Source organism: Balaenoptera physalus, assembly GCF_965194825.1.
Source record: "Balaenoptera physalus genome assembly, chromosome: 9".
Classification (NCBI taxonomy): Eukaryota; Metazoa; Chordata; class Mammalia; order Artiodactyla; family Balaenopteridae; genus Balaenoptera; species Balaenoptera physalus.
Window position 1 is genome coordinate 52,536,911 of NC_138888.1, and position 20,041 is coordinate 52,556,951.

General features: G+C 36.1%; 1 protein-coding gene across 8 annotated transcripts in view; it reads left to right on the plus strand.

Annotated features, from left to right (window-relative positions):
* The window catches only part of PDSS2 (decaprenyl diphosphate synthase subunit 2), a 268,309-nt gene that overhangs the window by 200,874 nt on the left and 47,394 nt on the right, over positions 1-20,041 (plus strand). For 5 of the 8 annotated variants that reach the window (XM_082475374.1, XM_082475371.1, XM_082475369.1 and 2 more), the window contains 2 exons: positions 10,332-10,505; positions 11,446-11,577. In XM_082475374.1, coding sequence (XP_082331500.1) covers positions 10,332-10,505; positions 11,446-11,577 — 306 coding nt within the window. Of the gene's footprint in view, positions 1-10,331; positions 10,506-11,445; positions 11,578-11,885; positions 15,509-20,041 lie in introns of those variants that run through there. The other 3 variants (XM_082475373.1, XM_082475375.1, XM_082475376.1) reach the window with 2 other exon arrangements.

Sequence of the window (20,041 nt, forward strand, 5' to 3'; positions counted from 1 at the left end):
AGAGATCACGAGGAAACATGTTTTCCTCTAACTGAGCATGCAGAGGTAGTCAGGCGTCAAGGGGCAGTTAACATGACAACTCCAGAGATCACGGTTTTCTCTATATCTCTGTTCTGCTTCCTAGTGTCCTCTTTATTGTCAAGCTTGTGGCAGTTTGGCTACAGTAGTCCTGGGTGTGGCTCATCCAGACAGAGCAACATCCACAGGTGCCACTTTTGCCTGGATCTCTTTCTAGGAGCTCTGCAGTAGACTTTCCTCATGTCTCATTGCCTAGAATTGGACCACATGCCCATTCCTAAATTGATCATTGGCAAGAGCAGTGACTACCTGAGCAAAGTTAGGGGTTGTCAGTAAGGAGAGAGAGGGAAGTAGATCCTCGGTGAGCGACTGTCGTGTACACAGTAGGGAGCTATCTTGTTTCACTTTTTGAGCAGCTCAGACTGCTCTTGCCTCTCAGTTCCCGCCGGCCACCACTACGTGTTATCCCTGCTTACCTGGAATATAACTTAACCCCTAATGGATCTTCCAGTTGTTGCCCCTCCAGTCCAAACTGCCTCCGAAGCAACCCATCTAACTGCATGTGTAGTCATATAACTTCCTGCTGAAGACAGTTTTCTAGCACCTAAGTAATAAGATCCAACCCTCTGGACCTCTTACCTACCTGACTGGTCTTGGCCTTCTTCATCTACCTTTCCCACTGTCTGCTTCAACAATATGGAACTGATATTGATGCCCAAAGTCATCTCATACCTTATCTTCCTGGCTAATTCCAGTTTATTATTCAGAACCTGATTCAGCTAACAGTTCTCCAGCTGAAGCCTTGCTTGGCAAAATCTAGTCACTCCCTTCTCTGTGCTGTAAGCATAACTTTCTTTTCACATACCAAACTAGTTCCTGTGTACTGTCTTTCTCCCTTACTGAACTTCTGCTAAAGGTCAAGGAGTAATACCTAATTCTCAAATCTGTAGTGCCTGGCGTAGTAAGCACACACAAAAATTAACTGAACTGCATCTACTGCTCATTTGCATGGTATGTCAAGCACCAACATACACTGCACGTCTCAGAGCAAGCCAAGTTTCCCTTTGGTGCTGTTTGTTCATCTCAAAGAATTAATCAGCGTTCCCTACTGCCCCTACTGTGCAACCCCTCTGAAGACTATCTGCTGCCCTCTAGCTGTTCAAAGCTTTCCCCATCCCAAGGATACCCCTTGCTGAAGGATTTGAGCTGTAAAATAGTCTTCCCTTCTCCATCCTGACCCCTCCTCAACATATCATTCGCATACATCTCAGCAAGAACTGACTGGTGGGGAGTACAGGAAGGGGCTGGCTAGCCCTAGACCAAAGAATTCCTGACTTTTAAATTCCCTGACAACCGTTCTCTCTAATGTGTGAGTAAAATTTTAATAGCATTATTTATTATATAGAAGCACTTTTTAAAACAGACTTTAATTATACATTTATCACATCAGTTTCTCTCCCATGATTTACACAGATACCTACTTTACTATCTCCAGTGTGATTGGATTATAAATCAAAGCAAATTATTTCATCCTATTAGATGATGCTGTTAAAATGTTATACTCTTTCCCCCTTCCTCAGGATTCCTGAAAAAATACTATGATATCTACTATTCCTAATCTTGCTACTTATATGCTCTAGATTCTTGGATCTTTTCAGTGGATATTATTAAAAGATGTAATTTACAGGTTTAAAATGCTTTGTTGATACATAAATGAAACATGTCATTTACTCTTAAATACAACCTACTTTTTAAACTATAAAAGATATTTTTAAGTATTTCTACTATGTATTAAGCAAAATAGAATCCGACTGCTATACAGCTAAGACCCATCTCTGCCATTTACTAATGTCTGATCATGATCGAAGTAGTCTTCCAGTCTCCTTACCTATTGAATGGGAATAATGATAATTAAGATTTTTGAGAGGTAATAGAATAATGAACATGAAAGTGTCATCACATATTGTTGACTCCCAGGAAATATTAGATTCTATTCTCCCCCTTGCTTTCTTCTTATCCCTAAATTTAGGGAGTCTTTATTGAAATTTTCCCTGACTTTTAAAAAAAAAAATAAAGCTGGTAAACATTTTGGCTGTTGTTTAGCTTCTCAAAATAGCTGAAAAGGCTAATTCAAAGCAAACATTTAAAATGGTGAAATGTGGCATTAGATCTGATCTCTTATCAGACCCAAATTTATGCTGCATAAATATACAAAGATATATTTTAAAGATAAATTATAAAGGTAGCAGCTCAGTATATGAATCTGAAGTAAGAAGCATGACAACAGGAAATATTTGCATGCTTTCTTTAAAATACTTTTAACACTCTTCTTCTCTGATAATGTGAAAGATAGAAGTTTGGCTCGGCAGGTTCTGGTTGGGGCTTGAACATCTTCCTGAATCAATTAGTTTGCCTTTGTTCTGTGACCATGGACTAGACCTTTAATCCCAAGCAGCCACTTTACAAACACACTTTTCTTTCATGTAAATAGGTATGTACAAATGTATTACTACCATTAGGAAAGCAACTCAAAGTACACATTCCCCAGACAGCTCAGTAGCAGAACAGAATATTATATCTGAGTACAACCACCGGTGCCACTATCTTGGGAAACATCATCTTGCAAGCTTCAGGTTTTTTCCTGTGTGTTTTTTGAACTAACCTTGCTTGAGCAAAAAGGTCATGTTACAGTGAATGAGAGACCTACGTTTTAAAAATTAATATCCTTCAGTCTGACAGTCATTCAATAGGTATGTTGACGTATATTACCTTTCTGAAAAAGAGAAAATCCCATCAAAAGTCAATGTTCACTGAATGTATCCTCTTTCTATAAACTGTACAGATGTAAGTTGATGCTGTAAGTATATCTGAATCTCATTTACTCTGACTGCACTTGTTCATTTCACACCAATTCTGTATATCTGATGTCTGAAGATACTAATTTGGATGTGGTTATCAAACTAGTTTCTTGGTATTTTACAACTGTACATTAACTTTTCCTTTGTAATAAAGCATGCTCTCTTAATGTATACATGGCAAGCTGACAGAAATGAATGGAGGGACTTTGTTTCATTTGTAACCAAGGTCACGATAGGTAATAATTTAATGTTCAGGGAGTAAATTTTCTGATTAATTTAGGAACAGAATTATTGACTTATGACCTGATTAACTTATGATAGCAGATTTCAAGGGACTATATATTAATTGTTTCTCGGCTATCTGAATTTTCTAATTTTTTTTTCGGAGATCGTGTATTACTTGAATTAAGATGTAGAAATGGTGAATAATAAAATGTCTTAATCACAATAAGGAAAATATAATAAAACTGAATCTTTGACCATTGGAGATCTTCCAAGAATTATTCTGAGATAGAACTATATTGATTTATCTATTATATTAATATCCACATATAGATAGATATAGATGTCATTCCTGGATTGTGAGCTTCTTGAGGACAGGCTATTCATTAATAAATATCTATTAATAAATATATTCATATCTATATTGCTTTACAAAGAACCTAACCCATAATAGAAACTAAATAAATGTTTGTTATATGAATACATGAAGATGGTATACAAACCACGAAAAGTTAATTGAGAATCATATAACTTTTTTAAATGTTAAGCATTTGAGACCAAGAAATGTAAAATTTTATATTCATTACCTCTTTTTCTTTTTTAGCAACTTTATTGAGATATACTTTACATATCATAAAATTAACCCATTTCTAGCATACAATTCAATGATTTTTAGTAACTTTATTGAGTTACTATAACCATAAATCAATCAACCATCACCATAAATCAATTTTAGAACATTTTCACACATACCCTATTAGGTCCCTCATGACCATTTACAGTTCCCACCCCCAGCCCAGGCAACCACTAATCTCCATTTCATAAAAATGGAATCATTCAGTACGTGGTCTCGTGGATGGCTTCTCTCACTGAGCGTAGTGTTTTTGAGGTTCATCCATGGCGTAGCATATGTCAGCGCTTTCTTCCTTTTTATTGCACAAGAGCATTCCATTGAATGGATATAGCTACTCATTAATTTTTAAATTTTTCAAAAGAACACACAATTACTTAATAAATGTAACAGATGAACACCGTTCTATTCATTTAACAAGCATTTGTTGAAAATTAAATGTGGCCTAAGTGAATAAAAATGTAAAGGTGATTAAGACTGTCCAGTCCTCAAGGAAACAAACAAATAAGCAGTCATACAATTCAGAGAGAATTAAGGGCTATTTTGAAATATGAATAAGGCTATGTTAGTCTAAAGAGGAAAGTATTTCTTGAGAGTATTTGAGAATGTTTCTCAAGGAAGTGATATTTGATGTGTTCAATTTAATGGGAGGAGATGATAGTCTCTTTGAAAGGAATAATATTTTTAATTCACCGAAGTGTGAAAATACGTATTTTATTCAAGAAACACCAAATTGTCCTGTGTTGTTGAAATGCAGGTCTCAGAGGGGCTATTTGGGGTAGGAGAAGGAGCCAGAAGTATTGCCTGGTACCATTGCCTTGAATCCTATGCTGTAAGAGCTTATCTTGATTCTGTGGGTGGTAGGAAGGCATTCAGGGAAAATTATTTCAATTCTTTATTATGTTCAATATAGGAAGAATAGGGGAAGGTGGAAAAGAGGGAAAGAGAAAGATACCAAAAGAAAGATAAAGATTCAGCAAATATTATTGCACACTTAATGCACTCTGTTGGGTGCTGATGATTCAGCAGAGGGCAAAACGAAGAGCTTGCTTTCATGGAGCAGACATTCTAGTGACGGAGACAGGCAATAAGCCATTAAACAAATAACTATATCAGGGGTCCAGTAGTATCAAGGAAAAACATTTCAAGCAAGGTAGAGAGACAGGAAATGATGGGGAAGGGATGTGGAATTGATATTTGATTACAGACCCAAAAGCAATGAGGAATTGAGCCATATAAACATCTGGGGAGAGTAAGTGACAGAGAATAGCAGGTATGGAGGCCTGAAGGAGGAACAGGCCTGGAGTGTTTGCAAAACAGCACAAAGACCAGTATGCTTCTGTCTGGCTTATGTTTTAAAAGGATCACCCAGGCAGCTGGATGAACAATAGACCATAACCTTGTATGTATTTAATTTCACTTGTGTGGGGGCTTGTATGTAGGATTAATTCCTGGAAGTAGGATTGCCGAGTCACAGCGCAGATACATTTGTAATTTTGATAGACATTACAAAATTTCTATCCAATCTCCACTTCCACCAGTCATTTTTTTTTCATTTTCATGTCTTTTTAGTATCATTATTTATTTGTTTATTTATTTTATTTTTTAAATATCTTTATTGGAGTATAATTGTTTTACAGTGTTTTGTTAGTTTCTGTACAGATGTAATACATCTGTATTACAAAGTGAATCAACTATATGTATACATATATCCCCATATCTCCTCCCTCTTGCGTCTCCCTCCCACCCTCCCTATCCCAGCCCTCTAGGTGGTCACAAAGCACCGAGCTGATCTCCCTGTGGCTGCTTCCCACTAGCTATCTATTTTACATTGGGTAGTGTATATATGTCCATGCCACTCTCTCACCTTGCCCCAGCTTCCCCTCCCCCCGCCCCGTGTCCTCAAGTCCATTCTCTAGATCTGCGTCTTTATTCCTGACCTGCCGCTAGGTTCATCAGTACCATTTTTTTGGAATCCATATATGTGCATTAGCGTACGATATTTGTTTCTCTCTTTCTGACTTACTTCACTCTGTATGACAGACTCTACCGGTCATATTTGAGATGCCTGTTTCTTCACAGCCTCACCAACACTGAATGATGCTTTAAGGCGGTGGAAAGTGGTTTGTTTGTTTTTGGTTTTTTTGGTCAGAAGCCCCCAAATCAAGATGTTGTCAGGGTTGTATTCCTTCTGGAGGCTCTAGTGGGGAATCCCTTTCCTTGGCCTTTCTAGTTTCCACCTTCATTTCTTGGTTTATGGCTTCAGCCTCCATCTTCAGACCCTGCTGCCTCCCTTGTATGAGGATCCTTTTGACTGCATTAGGCTCATCCAATTAATCTGGGATAATTCCTCCATCTCAAGATCCTGAACTTAACATAACTGCAAAGTCCCCTTTACCGTGTAAGGTAACATTCACAGACTCTAGGGATTAAGATGTGGCTATCTGTGTGGGACCATTATTAGCCTACCACAGGGAGATTTGTCATTCATCTGTGATAGGAAGTGCACACACCTTTCCTTATTGTCTTTTGTCTTCTATTGTTGTCTGTGGTTCTTTTGCTTTTATTTTTTGCTATGTGGAGTTTATCCTGATAAATTGTGTAAAATGCAGATCAGTCTTAATTTTCTTCCAGAAAGCTATTCAGTTGTACCAGCACCATTTACTGAAAAGTCCAACTTTTCCCTAAAATATAGTAAATTCCTGTGTATAGTTTGATTGATTCCTGGACTTTCTATCTCGTTCCATAGTTTGTCTATCTAAAAAGTGCGCTTTTTTTTTTTTTTTTAATTACCGAGGCTTTATAATATAGTATCTGGTAGGGCTAGACATCATTAGCTCTCCTCATCTACCTTTCTTCCCCCCACCTCACCCTACACTGCTCTTCTTTTTCATGGCTTCCTGCTTATTCTGGTTATTCTTCATGCTGTTTCCAATATGAACTTTAGAATCAGCTTGCCTAAGTTGGGGGCCGGGAGGGGTGGTGTTAATTTTATTGAAGTTACTTTATGAGGTTGGATCTTACTATCTTTAAACATGATATGCCTTTATATTTATTTAACTTGCTTTCCTTCAGTAGTACTTTAACATTTTCTTCATATCAATTTTGTACATTTCTAAGTTTATTCCCAGCTTTTTAATCTTTTTTTATAGATATAATGGAAGAAAAGACCCCATTTACAATACTTTCTGATTAGTTTTTATGTATGAAAACTATGGTTACATCTATTATGTTAATTATAAATTATATTGATTTTATATGCTGCTACCTTACTGAATTATCTTCTTGTTTCAGTAGTTTTTTGGTTGAGTTTTGTATATTGGTCTTCCCCAATATACAGTTATACTGTCTTCAAGTAGTGATAGTTAAACTCTTCCTTTCTAATTTTTATACAGCTATCCTCTTCTTGCCTCTTCTATTACATTGTTAAATAGCAATGGTATTGTGTTCATCTCTGTCCTGTTCCTGATTTTAGGAAGAAGGGCTCATGTGTTTCCCCATAAAGTATTTGCTGACTTCTGGGTGATCATGCATGCTTGTGCACACACACACACACGAACACAGGCACCTGTCGTATTAAAGAAATATACATCTGGAATGAGGGCATTTTTTTTTCCTTGTTAAAATAGTTCCTGTTTCTGCAGAAACTTCATTATTAGATTAATCTGTGATGGATGAGCTATCATAATTCAAGTATACAGTTCTTTTTTTCTATCAACTATTCATTGTCATGCAATAGTAAAAGCATTAAAGATGCAGCAAGCTTACAAAGTACTATTTTCTAAAAGAAATAGGAGGCATTTTCTTCTTTATTATTGTACTTTTGGTTATGCAGACACTTCGATGTTATAAATTTTTATGTCCCCCATAAATCTGGTCAGAAATTACTTTTGATTTTGTTGATTAAGTTGAACAGTCTATAGTAGGATAGAGTACGGGGTACAAGTGGTCCAAAGTAAGATAAAAAACTACGATAAAAATGATAGATCTTAAAAAAGAAACTGGTTTATGCACTAAACATTTTGTGCTTTGGTCTAATATTAACATGACGTCTGTGTAAAATGACAAAAAGAACCAGTGTTGAATCACGTTCGTTATATTTCCGGTCATTTTGCATTATCCCAGATTGCTAAATGTGCTCTTTGCATGAAGTTTGAATGACTGTATACATTTAGTGTCCTATATGACATTTTTATCATTGGTAGAGATTTCAGTAATTAAAATGGGAAACAGGAGCTTAGGTTATTTTCCTTACCAAAACTATGTTCCTTGGAACCACATTACTATGATGGTTTTTGTGCTCTTGTACATTGGATGTCTTAAGCTGAGTGCAGTTTAGGGGATCCTTTCTATATAACTACAGGAAGGTCTTTCTTTCCTTCAACACTGTGATCTGACCAGTGACAAATCTGTACTATAGTATGTAAATGGCTAACAAGTCAACTGCAAACCAACTGAATGTACAAATGTTAGTGCTCGTGCTGAAATCTCTTCAGAATAGTGATCATGATCTCAAAGTTTATTTCAAAATTTGCAAGCATCAGGTGTCAGTCAAAATTGAAGATGAAACACTAATGAATTCTCATGCTTTAGGTATACTTGCTTTTTAGATTTTTTGGTTCTCTGCTATTTTTACCATACTGTTTCATTTAAATTTCCTACACGCAGGACTTCCCTGGTGGCGCAGTGGATAAGACTGTGCTCCCAATTCAGGGGGTCTGGGTTGATCCTTGTCAGGGAACTAGATCCCACATGCATGCCGCAACTAAGAGTTCACATGCTGCAACTAAGTGTTCGCATGCCACAACTAAGGAGCCCTGGAGCTGCAACCAAGGAGCCTGGCTGCCGCAACTAAGGAGCCCTTGAGCCTCAGCTAAGGAGCCCGCCCACCACAACTAAGACCCGGCACAACCAAATAAATAAATATTTTTTTAAATAATAAATAAATAAATTTCCTACATGCTAACTTCATTTGTGCCATTGAAATAAAATTGCAGTATATACATTTAAAAAAAAGAAGAAATACGCATCTGTTCCTGTTTTTATTCAGTGCTTTTTTCCCATCAAGAATAGGAGTTGAATTTTGTCAAATGCATCTTTAGTATATCTGGAGAGATAATATGGTTTTTATCTAGGTTTATTAATATGATATTAACTTCACATATTTTAAAATCCATTCTCAGATTTCCAAAATTAAATGCTATTATTTATTCGTAATGTTTTATGAAACAGTTTATGCACTGTTTCTCCCCAAGTGGCTTTTTGATTATTACACAATACCATGTTGCATATTTGTAACTGTTGCTATAAGTGGAACTCTCTTTTTGTTTAAAAGTATATAAAATTAAGTTGAGAATTTGATCTGACCAATGGGTTGAAGATTCCCTTCAACATGGTGAAAGAGGTGGGGCTAAATCTAAGATCATTTTTTAATGGTGTCTAAGTTTTCTTATTATTTTTTATTTTGTCCCCAAATAATGGTGGAAGGAGAAGGATTGTGGTATGGGCGGCAGGAAGTAAAGTGTTTGGGTTAATTAATCCTTCTGGATGGGTTCTAGTTAGTTCGAGATTTCAAAAAAACACCGTAAAATGAGCATCATTATGTATATGGCTTCATCATTCTTGTCCTCAGAGAGCTAACTGCCTAAAGCAGAGCTGTCCACTAGGGTAGCCACCAGCTCCTTGTACCTATTGAGTACTTGAAATGTCACTAGTGATGTGCTGTAAGTGTAAAATACACACTGATTTTGAAAAGTTAGTGTAAAAAAAGAATGTAAAATATTATTAATAATTTTATATTGATTATATGTTTTATTTTATTATAGTAATATTTTAGATATATTGGGATACATAAAATGTCATTAAGATTAATGTCACCTGTTTCTTTTCACTTTTTTAATGTAGCTACTAGCAAATTTTTAATTGCATATGGGGCTTACATTATAATTTCATTGGACATCACTGGTCTAGAGTCAGTAGGTATGTGTATGCTTATGCTTACTTAAAGATACTACCGTGATTTTCGTAATGTAAAAAGATGAAATTAAATAAACTACAGTTATGTCTTCCCTTATCATCTTGTTTCTTCTTATGGGAATAAACTTTGACGAATAGTATGATCTAATCATACTCCATTGTAATGGGTTACCTTCTCTCTGATTTTTCTATCTACCTGCTTATAAGAGAATGCAGTTCCTTCACTATGCCCTTGACATTTTAACATAAGTTAAAGACAATAGGATCCTTGTATTTTGGAATACTAGCACTTAATTAAGAACTGATATGAATCTAGAAGAGAGTTAGTTTGAAGGTCTAAGTTTCTACTTTTGCCTTATAAGTATATTTTAATAGAAGTTTCCCTAGCTCAAAATAAAATTTGCTTCAGCATTTCTTTCATTTTTTCCCAATTACCCTAAAAAAGCAGTTCCCACCTCCTTAGTTCTCTTTAGGTAGAGGTGGTGGTCAGCATCTTTTAGTTCTGTCGTGTTGCAACAGCCTGAGTGTTCTGAATAGTTCATTTCTTAATGCTTATTCTTCAAAAACCGAAACAATTAAATTACTCCTAAAACCTTTTTAATCTTGGCTTTTGTTGTAATTTTTAGGAAAATCATATCACAGATGATATTGGAATATTGACTTGGAAGGAGCAGACTTTTCTCTCCCATGGTGCCTTATTAGCAAAGAGCTGCCAAGCTGCAATGGAATTAGCAAAGCATGATGCTGAGGTTCAGGATATGGCATTTCAGTATGGGAAGCACATGGCCATGAGTCATAAGGTATTTGCATACCCTTTCAATTTTTTCTGTATTTAAATAGCTAAAATGATATGCAAGAAACCTTTTACCATTTAATAAACTGCTTTTATATCTCAAAAACTGTTTATTGAGTACATAAAATCTATCATTTGTGGTGGTTATTACATAATATAAACAGTACGATTGATGAGTACTGAATAATTTTGATAGAAAGCTACAGCTTACTTAAACCATATTTGTGATGTTTGCCTCTTCTTACCCCCTGAAAGGGTTCTTGAAAGAACTCTTGCAAATTATTAAATAACATGTAATGTTGCCAGTCACAAAATGGAAGAATATTTGCATTTTTGTTACAGTTCCCTTATAGTTCCTATGTAAAACAAACTGTGGAAAGTTAATGAAATTTAGAAATATATGGAGCAAAATTGAAAGCTTTAATTCCAATAACTGATTCTTTTGAATGGGCATAATGAAATATAAAATGTCTCAAGATTAGCTGTTATTTTGTTACCTCCATGTATATGTAATTTTAAATTCCATTTAGTGCGTATTTCTTAGATGTCACTTAAATAGCTCATAAGAAAGGGGAAATATATACAAAAATATGTAACATCTCCAGATGAGTTTTTATGTACTTTATTAAATCTTTGATTAATTTATTTATTATTTGATTATATTTATTAAATAAATATAATTTCTGATCCTTACCTTGAACTTAAAAAGCAAAATAAAGGCTGCTGCCAAATAAAAAAGGAATATGTTAGGGGAAAACTATTTTAAAAGTTTTTTTAAGATTATTGTTAATCATATGAGCTGTTCTTTTGCTTATTAAAGTACATCTAAAAACTGAGTTCCTTAAGCTTAATTTTTCACTGTAGTAACTGGTGCTTTCTGAATATGATTAAAACATGCCAATGTATATGCATTTCACTGATTTAACTCTTTTCACTACTCCTTCTAGATAAATTCTGATCTCCAGCCTTTTATTAAAGAAAAGACCAGTGACTCCTTGACTTTTAATCTTAACTCAGCTCCTGTAGTCTTACATCAGGAGTTTCTTGGAAGAGATTTGTGGATTAAGCAGATCAGAGAGGTAAAATGAAATTACTCTTATTTTAGGTACCAATAGTATTTGGTTGATTTTAAAACATAGCTCATATTTTATGATGATCTAAGACTAATCAGCCATATGGAGCATATAGATCAGTCATATAAGAGCTTATTCATATAACAGGTAAAATTCTTAATTTATAATATACATTTTTGAGAGGTAAATGTTAGTGAAAAGTTAGAGACTGCAGTACTGTGTTTTCTTATTATCTGAATTCATAGAATACTGCAATACAAAATCTGTGCCTGTGGTGAATACTAATTAACTCAGATGATTTTTTTTTTCTAAAGACTTTCAAAAATTGGGCTATGGTAATAGCACTACCCTTTAACTGACGGCAATTTCCCATATGTAGACTCTAGCACAAGCTGCAGAATTCCAGGAACTCCGCCTGTCACTTCATTGGGTTATTTTAAAACAAACTTGGATCCTGAATACTCAAGTTCTGAGGCATTATCAAAGGAAAAAAAAAAAAGTATGGTTAAGTAGGAGGGGTAAAGGGACTTGGGTGAATTTTCTACTTTTTTGTGGGGGAGGGAAGGTATGGAAGATGAGAGGGAGCTTTTTTGGGTTTTTCTTAAATCCAGGTACAAAAAGTTCTTGCCTTTTTATCCAAAACTTCATGGAATTTATTTAACTTGGTTGTTCTAATTGATTGGGTTAATCTGAGACTGGACATGGGAAAGTAGGCACAGCTGAGGCAGAGGTAGATGGCACACTTCAAGTAGAGAGAGCCTAAGATATCTGCTTTTGGAAAGATAAGATTTTCCCTCTCCAACCACTCCTCCCTAATCTCAAAATACTTAAAGCCAGCTTAAAATACGTTATATTCACCAGGTAGAAAATGAGAGGATTCCTTTCTGGGGAAACTGTCAAACCCAGAGGAAAAGCCCTGCAGGTGTGGACTTTTGGGACTCCCTCAGTAAACATGCCGTAACCCTGGCCAGCTGCTTTACAGTGAGGTCCACCAGTTGACAAGCCTCAGAGTATCCAAGGGCACAGAATATCCAACTGAAGTAGAATAGCTAATAAAGGACCAGGTGTTTGAGAGCAGCCTCTGCCATGAAAGAACAAGTCAAAAGCAAACTGATTAAAAAAAAAAAAAAAAGGAGGGAACTTAGAGGAAACAGAGGCAGTGCAAGGGGGAAAAAAGACATTTCCAAACGTACTACAATCAATATATTCAGTGAGATAAGATATTAAATCCATGAAATAAGAACAGGTGATATGTAAAAAAGGACAATTCAAGAATAAGAAGTCAGAATTATAAAGTACAAAAATATGAAAGCAGAATTAAAAAAAAAAAATCAGAAGAAGGGGCTTCCCTGGTGGTGCAGTGGTTAAGAATCCACTTGCCAATGCAGGGGACACAGGTTCGAGCCCTGGACCGGGAAGATCCCACATGCTGCAGAGCAACAAAGCCCGTGCGCCACAACTGCTGAGCCTGTGCTCTAGAGCCCGTGTGCCACAACTACTGAAGCCCACACACCTAGAGCCCGTGCTCCGCAACAAGAGAAGCCACCGCAGTGAGAAGCCTGTGTACCGCAACAAAGAGTAGCCCCCTGCTCACCGCAACTAGAGAAAGCCCTCGTGCAGCAATGAAGACCCGACACAAAGAAAAATAAATAAATAAAATAAATTTATTTTTTTTAAAAATCAGAAGAAGAATGGAAGATATTAAAAAAATCTCCCAGAAAATTGACTAAAAAGACAATAGAAAATAGAAAAGATAAGAAAATTAGAGGACCAATTTGAGAGATCTTATATCTATTATGAGTCCCAGAAAGAGACTTAATGAAAATGGAGGTGAAAAATTAATAAAGAATTAAAAGAAAAGAAAAATTCTAAGAAATGAAGGACCTGAAGGTGTCTCCAAATTGAAATGGCACTCTAAATTATGAATTTTAAAAGACCCACACCAAGTGACATCATTATCAAATTTTGAAACAATGGGGATAAAGAAGAGATCTTAATACTTCCAGAAAGAAAAACCTACGTACAAAGGATCAAGAATCAGAATTGTCTTAGTAGTGACACTGAAAGCTTCAAGACAATGAAGTAATAACTTCAACATTCAAAGAGAAATTGTTTCCAACTTAGAGTTTTATGCCAGTCATACTATCAAGTGTGATGTTAAATAAAGACAATTAAAGCATAAATAAAGTCTCAAAAAACTCACCTCCTAAGCATCTTTTTTTAGGGAGCTGGTGATGTATTCTATCAAGGGAATAACCAAGAAAGAAAAAGATGTGGAATTTAGGAACTAGGGCATCAGACATAGGTGTGAGATGATGGGAATTCCCAGGACAATGTGAAGGGAAGAATAATAAACAACAACAAGAATGCCAACAATAAGAGCACTTACTTTGTGCCAACCACTGTTCTAATGAGAAACCTGAAGCAGAGAGAGATTAACTTGAGCACAGTCACACAGCACTGGTAAGTGGTGGAGCCAGGATGCAAACCCAGGCAGCCTGGCTACAGGGCCCACATCTGTAAGTACAATAACATGCCACACTGTCTCTCACCCATGTAAGTCCTAGGCTGATGGCTCTGCATCCAGGCTCGACTGGGACAAGAGGACAGAGATCTCCAGAAGTAATATCTCCAAGGAAACAATGGAACTGATGATCCCCTAATGTACTTGGCCATATTGAGAATTTAGGGACAAATTAATAATATGAACATAGAAAACTAAGGGTACCAGTTACCACTGCTGCATAACAAATTACCCCAAAACTTAGCTGCTTAAAATAACCATTTTATTATGTTCATGGATTCTGTGGGTCAGGAATTTGGACAATGCACAGAAGGGATGACTGCTCCATGATGTCTGGGGCCTCAGCTGGAAAGACCCAGAGGCTAGAGGTGATTCAGTGATGCTGGGGACTGGAATCATCTGGAGTCTCCACTCACACCTGGCACCTAGGCTGGGCTGTCAAGAAAGCCAGGCTTCTTACCAACCAGAGTACTCACACATGGCTCCTCCACTTGGCTTGGCTTCCTCACAGCATGGCAGCCTCAGAGTAGTCAGACTTCTTTCTTGCCAACTCAGAACTCCAAACACAAGTGTTCCTTCCAGCAAACAAGGCAGAGGCTGCATCTTCTTTTATGACCAGCCTCTGAAATCACCTGCCATTTTCATGATCTCCTATCAAAATAGTCACAAGCCCACCCAGAATCAAGGGGAGGGGCTGTATACCTCACCTATCACTGGGAACAATTTCAAAGAATTTGGGACCCACTTTTTTAAACAGCAACATTAAACATATGATATAAAATGAGGCAGTTCTTAGCTGTAGTGAATAAATTTTTAATGTATAAGAAAGAAAATGTAATCATAATACTTTACATGGCTTAGAGGATAATATTTATATAGCATAAAAATGTACATACCAAATACTGATTTAAACCAAAAAGTATAATCACTGGGGAGAGGGTAGGGGAAAGGAATGTTTTTGGTCATGTAAGAAATGTAATCATTCCTTTTATCATAGGATCAATAGATAATGTCTTAAAATTTAAAAATCAAGAAAACAGTATTTGAAGATAAACAGAAGAAACAGCTAAAGAGAGGGAAATGAGACACAAAGTCTGGAGAGTGCTAGGATATTTTGTTAGAAGTCTTGTGTTATTAGACTCTTTAAATACTATACATACATATATATTTTTTAACCTTTGGTTTAAAAGTTTATATACTTTGCTATAGTAATTGCACTTCTAGTAATGTATCCCAAGAAAAATATCAGAGATGTCGGCAAAGATTTACGTAGTAAAATACTAATTGTAAAAGGAAGAAAATGAAAATTGAAAATTTTGAAATTTGAATTTGAAAAATTTGAATTGAATTTTCAATTCAATAGAAAAAAGTTAAATGAAGTATAGTACAATAAAATATTACACCACTATTGAATATTGTATTACGAGCGTTGTATTTGTGTGTTTTTTGACAGCTGAACCAAAAATGTATATACAGATGGTGTTAGTAGCTCTAATTGGGTTACATTAGAATATATTGCAGATATACATTTTGGTTGAAAAGATCCAGCTAAATATGTTAAATGAAAGCTATCAAGTCTCCGTTGGCTATTCACATATATACATATATATATATATATATGTGTGTGTGTGTGTATATATATATATATATGAGCAGCATAGATATGAATTTTAAAGAAGCTTCACAGAAAAGGAACATATTTAACTCTTAGTGTCTTTGCAGGCATGCAAAGTTGTAAATATAGACTACATGAGAGTCCAGGATTTCCTAAACAGCTGGTGAAATATTCCCAAATCATTATCTTCAATTTGACTTTCAGTTCAAACGGATATCCTTTCCAAATAGCCTATGCCTTAGGCATTATCTCAAGTAAATTAAATAGATCTTGTCCAGAGGTCAGTAAACTCTGCCAGATGACACCCATGAGCAGAAGAGGTTACATCCTCCAACCTAGGTCCCCTGTGATCATCTCTAAATCCTCATCCTTCAGGAAGAACTGGCAGTTTATTGCCCACCTCAAGGCCCCACCAGACTGCTGTGATTTGCTCCATGGACTTCAGGCCCTTCTCCTTATATCTACATGTCTGAGTCATGAACAGGGTCACAGAAGAAGAGAAGGTGAATTCGTCTGAAGCAAATAAGAAATTTAAGAAATCAGTTTCTATCATGCAGGGGGCAACAATTTTCAGATTAAAGCCTCCTTGCTTGAGTTTATTTTAATTTTCTAAATTTTATTCATGTTTACATAAAACTCTCTATAATAATGATATTGTTCTGTGAACACCGCCTAGTCAGAGTTAGGGAACACAATTTGCATAACACTTGAGAGGGACATTCTATCCTGAATCTCAAGGAGGCTGCTTATTAATCCTGAAATTAGTTCTAGTGCTCTCTTTCCAACTTTCTGTGATATTTTTCTCCTCTGCATTTTTGTAAACCTTTCTTCTCCCAGGTTTTGAATTTTATTGTAAGATCCTTAAGGATCATAGTGAATTTACCTTTGAATTACCAATAGTCCTGTATAGTAACTTACTTGGAATAGTCGTCTAATTAGTATTTGTCAAAAAGTGTGTGTTGTGTGGTCTTCAGGGGACAAAACTGGTGGCACCCTGTTTTGTTAAATAGAAAGAATCAAGTTGGTATAGCAGAAATGGTCCATAGAGGACCAGGATTTGGAAGACCTGGATTCCAGTTTGGGCTCTGCTAGCATCTGTTTACCTTGGTCACATTCTTTAACATCCTTTTTATTATTTTTTTTGCAAAATGATGGCATTGAACTAGATCCTTTCTAAGGTCCCTTTCAGCTCTCAAATAAATCTAAGAAATTGCTTTAAATAATCTCTTAGGCAAGAGATGCATTATAAGAAAATATTTATCTCTATTAGAAGCTAAATACTGTCTTTGACACTTAGAAATAGAAAAGTCTTGCTCCCAATGATGGAAGACAACTATGATTTGTTATTATCACATGTAAAATTATACACAGGTTTGTGTCCCATCTACCCTTTTGATTTCCTGCTTAGGGAGAGTGAGAATTAATGACCAGAAAGGAAGGGAAGAGGGGATCACATACCCTTAGTGCCCATTCAACATCACTGTGAAGCCAAGAAGCACAGCACCTCTGGAATTTTTCATATCAGGCCCTGCTACCCCCTCCAACTTCCCCATCCTCCCCAAATCTTAAGATCGGACAGCTCTCTTCCATTGCACCCTCAGGTGTACACACTATGCACTTTCGTAAGAGGCAGTTTAGAGCACCAGGCCAGACCAGAAACAGATTAAAAATATTTGTTAAGCAATGTCTCCATACTAAATTCTACAGATCCCTCCCTACCTTAATTTTAAATTTAAATTTGTAGCTGCTGAAAATAATGATCAGGTAAAAATACTGATAGTGAATGGGTGATTCACCCTAGGGAGGTGAAGTCATTACTCAGCTATCATTTTGATTCCTAATAAAAGAAGATAGAATCCTTCAGAGAACCACAGAGCTCTGACTCTCTCAGGGAGTCCAGAGGCTATTGCAGGTCAGCAAACTTTATTTTTAATGATCCTTCTAGTTTTCTGCTGCCATTATAAGTCACCTGAAGAAATAAGAATTATGATTATTTTTTTCTTGGCTATTTCTGAAAGTACTGAAATGTCACTTAGGCTTGTGACATTCTGACACTGTCATAACCATCCATAAAATACCTTAAGTGAACTACATATTACCAGTGCTAAACTATAACTCAGTTGTCCCTAGATATCCTACTTTTACTTCTTATTCAAAAAGTGAAACAAAAATTTCTAGGCAAGGCTGATGTGCACGAATATAACACATATATATTCTTAAACAAAAGAGAAAGTGCACATTCAGAGAGTCCTCATTAATGCCACATGATATTTTTCTAATTATTTAAGTTATTTTGAGTTGTTTCAAAAGGGCTAATACTGACAACATCCTCTACCATAGAGGGTGTAGAGTGTGGGCATTTGAAAGGACTCTATATGAGACCACAAAGACTATGAAATGGCTCTAAATATCTCCTAAGTTAAAATATTTCTTAAGGTTTTCTGAGCACTTAAGGAAACAAAGTGCTTGACTGTAGGAGATACAGCAGTAAATTGCCTGACGGTTGTCTTGGCCTTGTTAAGAGAAGCACACAAATATAAGGAATACTGTAATTGATGCCAGTGGGGCAGCTCAGAGGAAAAAGAGTTTGAATCCAGCTGGAAAAGTCAAGAAAGAGTTTGTGAAGTAAGTGATATCTGAGATAGTCCTTGAAGAATATCTTGACAACGAAGATGGGAATAAGGGCTTCCTACACAACAGAAACCATGAAAAAGGGTTGCAGATGGGCAAGCATGCATGTATTCAAAGAAAAAAGAAGTATTATAATTTGGATGGAAGGTGAAAAACATGGGACAGTATAGGGATAGGTGAAGAATTGCCAAAATAGTGCATAATGACTATACTTAAAGACTTTGGTTCAAACAAAAACATGTATAGCAATATTTGCAAAAGCTAAAAAGTGGAAACGACCCAGTGTCCATCAAATGATGAATGGATAAACAAAATATGGTATATCCATGCACTGGATTATTATCCAGCCATAAAAAGGAATGAAGTATTAATACATGTTACAACATGACAAAAATGTTCTGGAACTAGATAGTGGTGATGGTTGCACAACACTGTGAATGTATTAGATGTCACTGAGTAACATAAATTCACATTTATGTTATGTGAATTTTACCTCAATTTAAAAAAAAGGATTTTGGGATGTTTGTCTGTAGAAAATGAACTTGATTCAGAAGTCATGGAGCAGAAATTGAAGTTTCTGAGCCAGGTATTGTCAGGGTTTGAAATGTGTTTTAGAGAGGTATATCTAACTACGTTATATAGAATCAGAAGAGCAAGGAGATACTATAGAAAAGGAGATCAGTCAGGAGGTTGTGGGGAATCTGTTGATTAGTGCAGGGAAAAAGTCCTAATCAGAGTATTGGCCATGAGAATGGGAAGGTAAGGAGGTTAGGTATAAAATTCACTTCAGAGAGAAAATATATAGGACCTGAAAACTGATATGATAGGGAGAACCTGGCAGATGTCTGCTGGGGAGGGGTGGTCAGAGGCCAAAATGAGGATCTTGCACTTGGATAACAGAAAGAATTTTGCCATAAATAAAAACAGGAAAGTGAAGTGGGAACATTGGTATAAGTTTGATGTTTGACATGGTGGCTTGAGATACACCGTCAGGGTTGGTGGACATCACCTTGGGACCTGGCCACAGGAGGAAACAGCTCAGTTCTCCTGTCAGCCTCATTTCCTTGCTCATGGCTTTCTGAGATCTGGGTAGATTTTTTTTTTCTTAGTCAAACTGTAATTTTATATTTCACGTCTCTTCTGGATTCTAAGAGTGCATAGTAATGAAAATGGATTATAAGCGATAACAAGACTTCTGCTTGAGGGAAAAAAATGGGGCTGGAGGAATCAGACTCCCTGACTTCAGACTATACTACAAAGCTACAGTAATCAAGACAATATGGTACTGGCACAAAAACAGAAATATACATCAATGGAACAGGATAGAAAGCCCAGAGATAAACCCATGCACCTTTGGTCACCTTATTTTTGATAAAGGAGGCAAGAATATACAATGGAGAAAAGACAGCCTGTTCAGTAAGTGGTGCTGGGAAAACTGGACAGCTACATGTAAAAGAATGAAATTAGAACACTCCCTAACACCATACACAAAAATAAACTCAAAATGGATTAGAGACCTAAATGTAAGACCAGACACTATAAAGTTCTTAGAGGAAAACATAGGCAGAACACTCTGACATAAATCACAGCAAGATCTTTTTTGATCCACCTCCTAGAGTAATGGAAATAAAAACAAAAATAAATGCGATCTAATGAAACTTAAAAGCTTTTGCAAAGCAAAGGAAACTACAAACAAGATG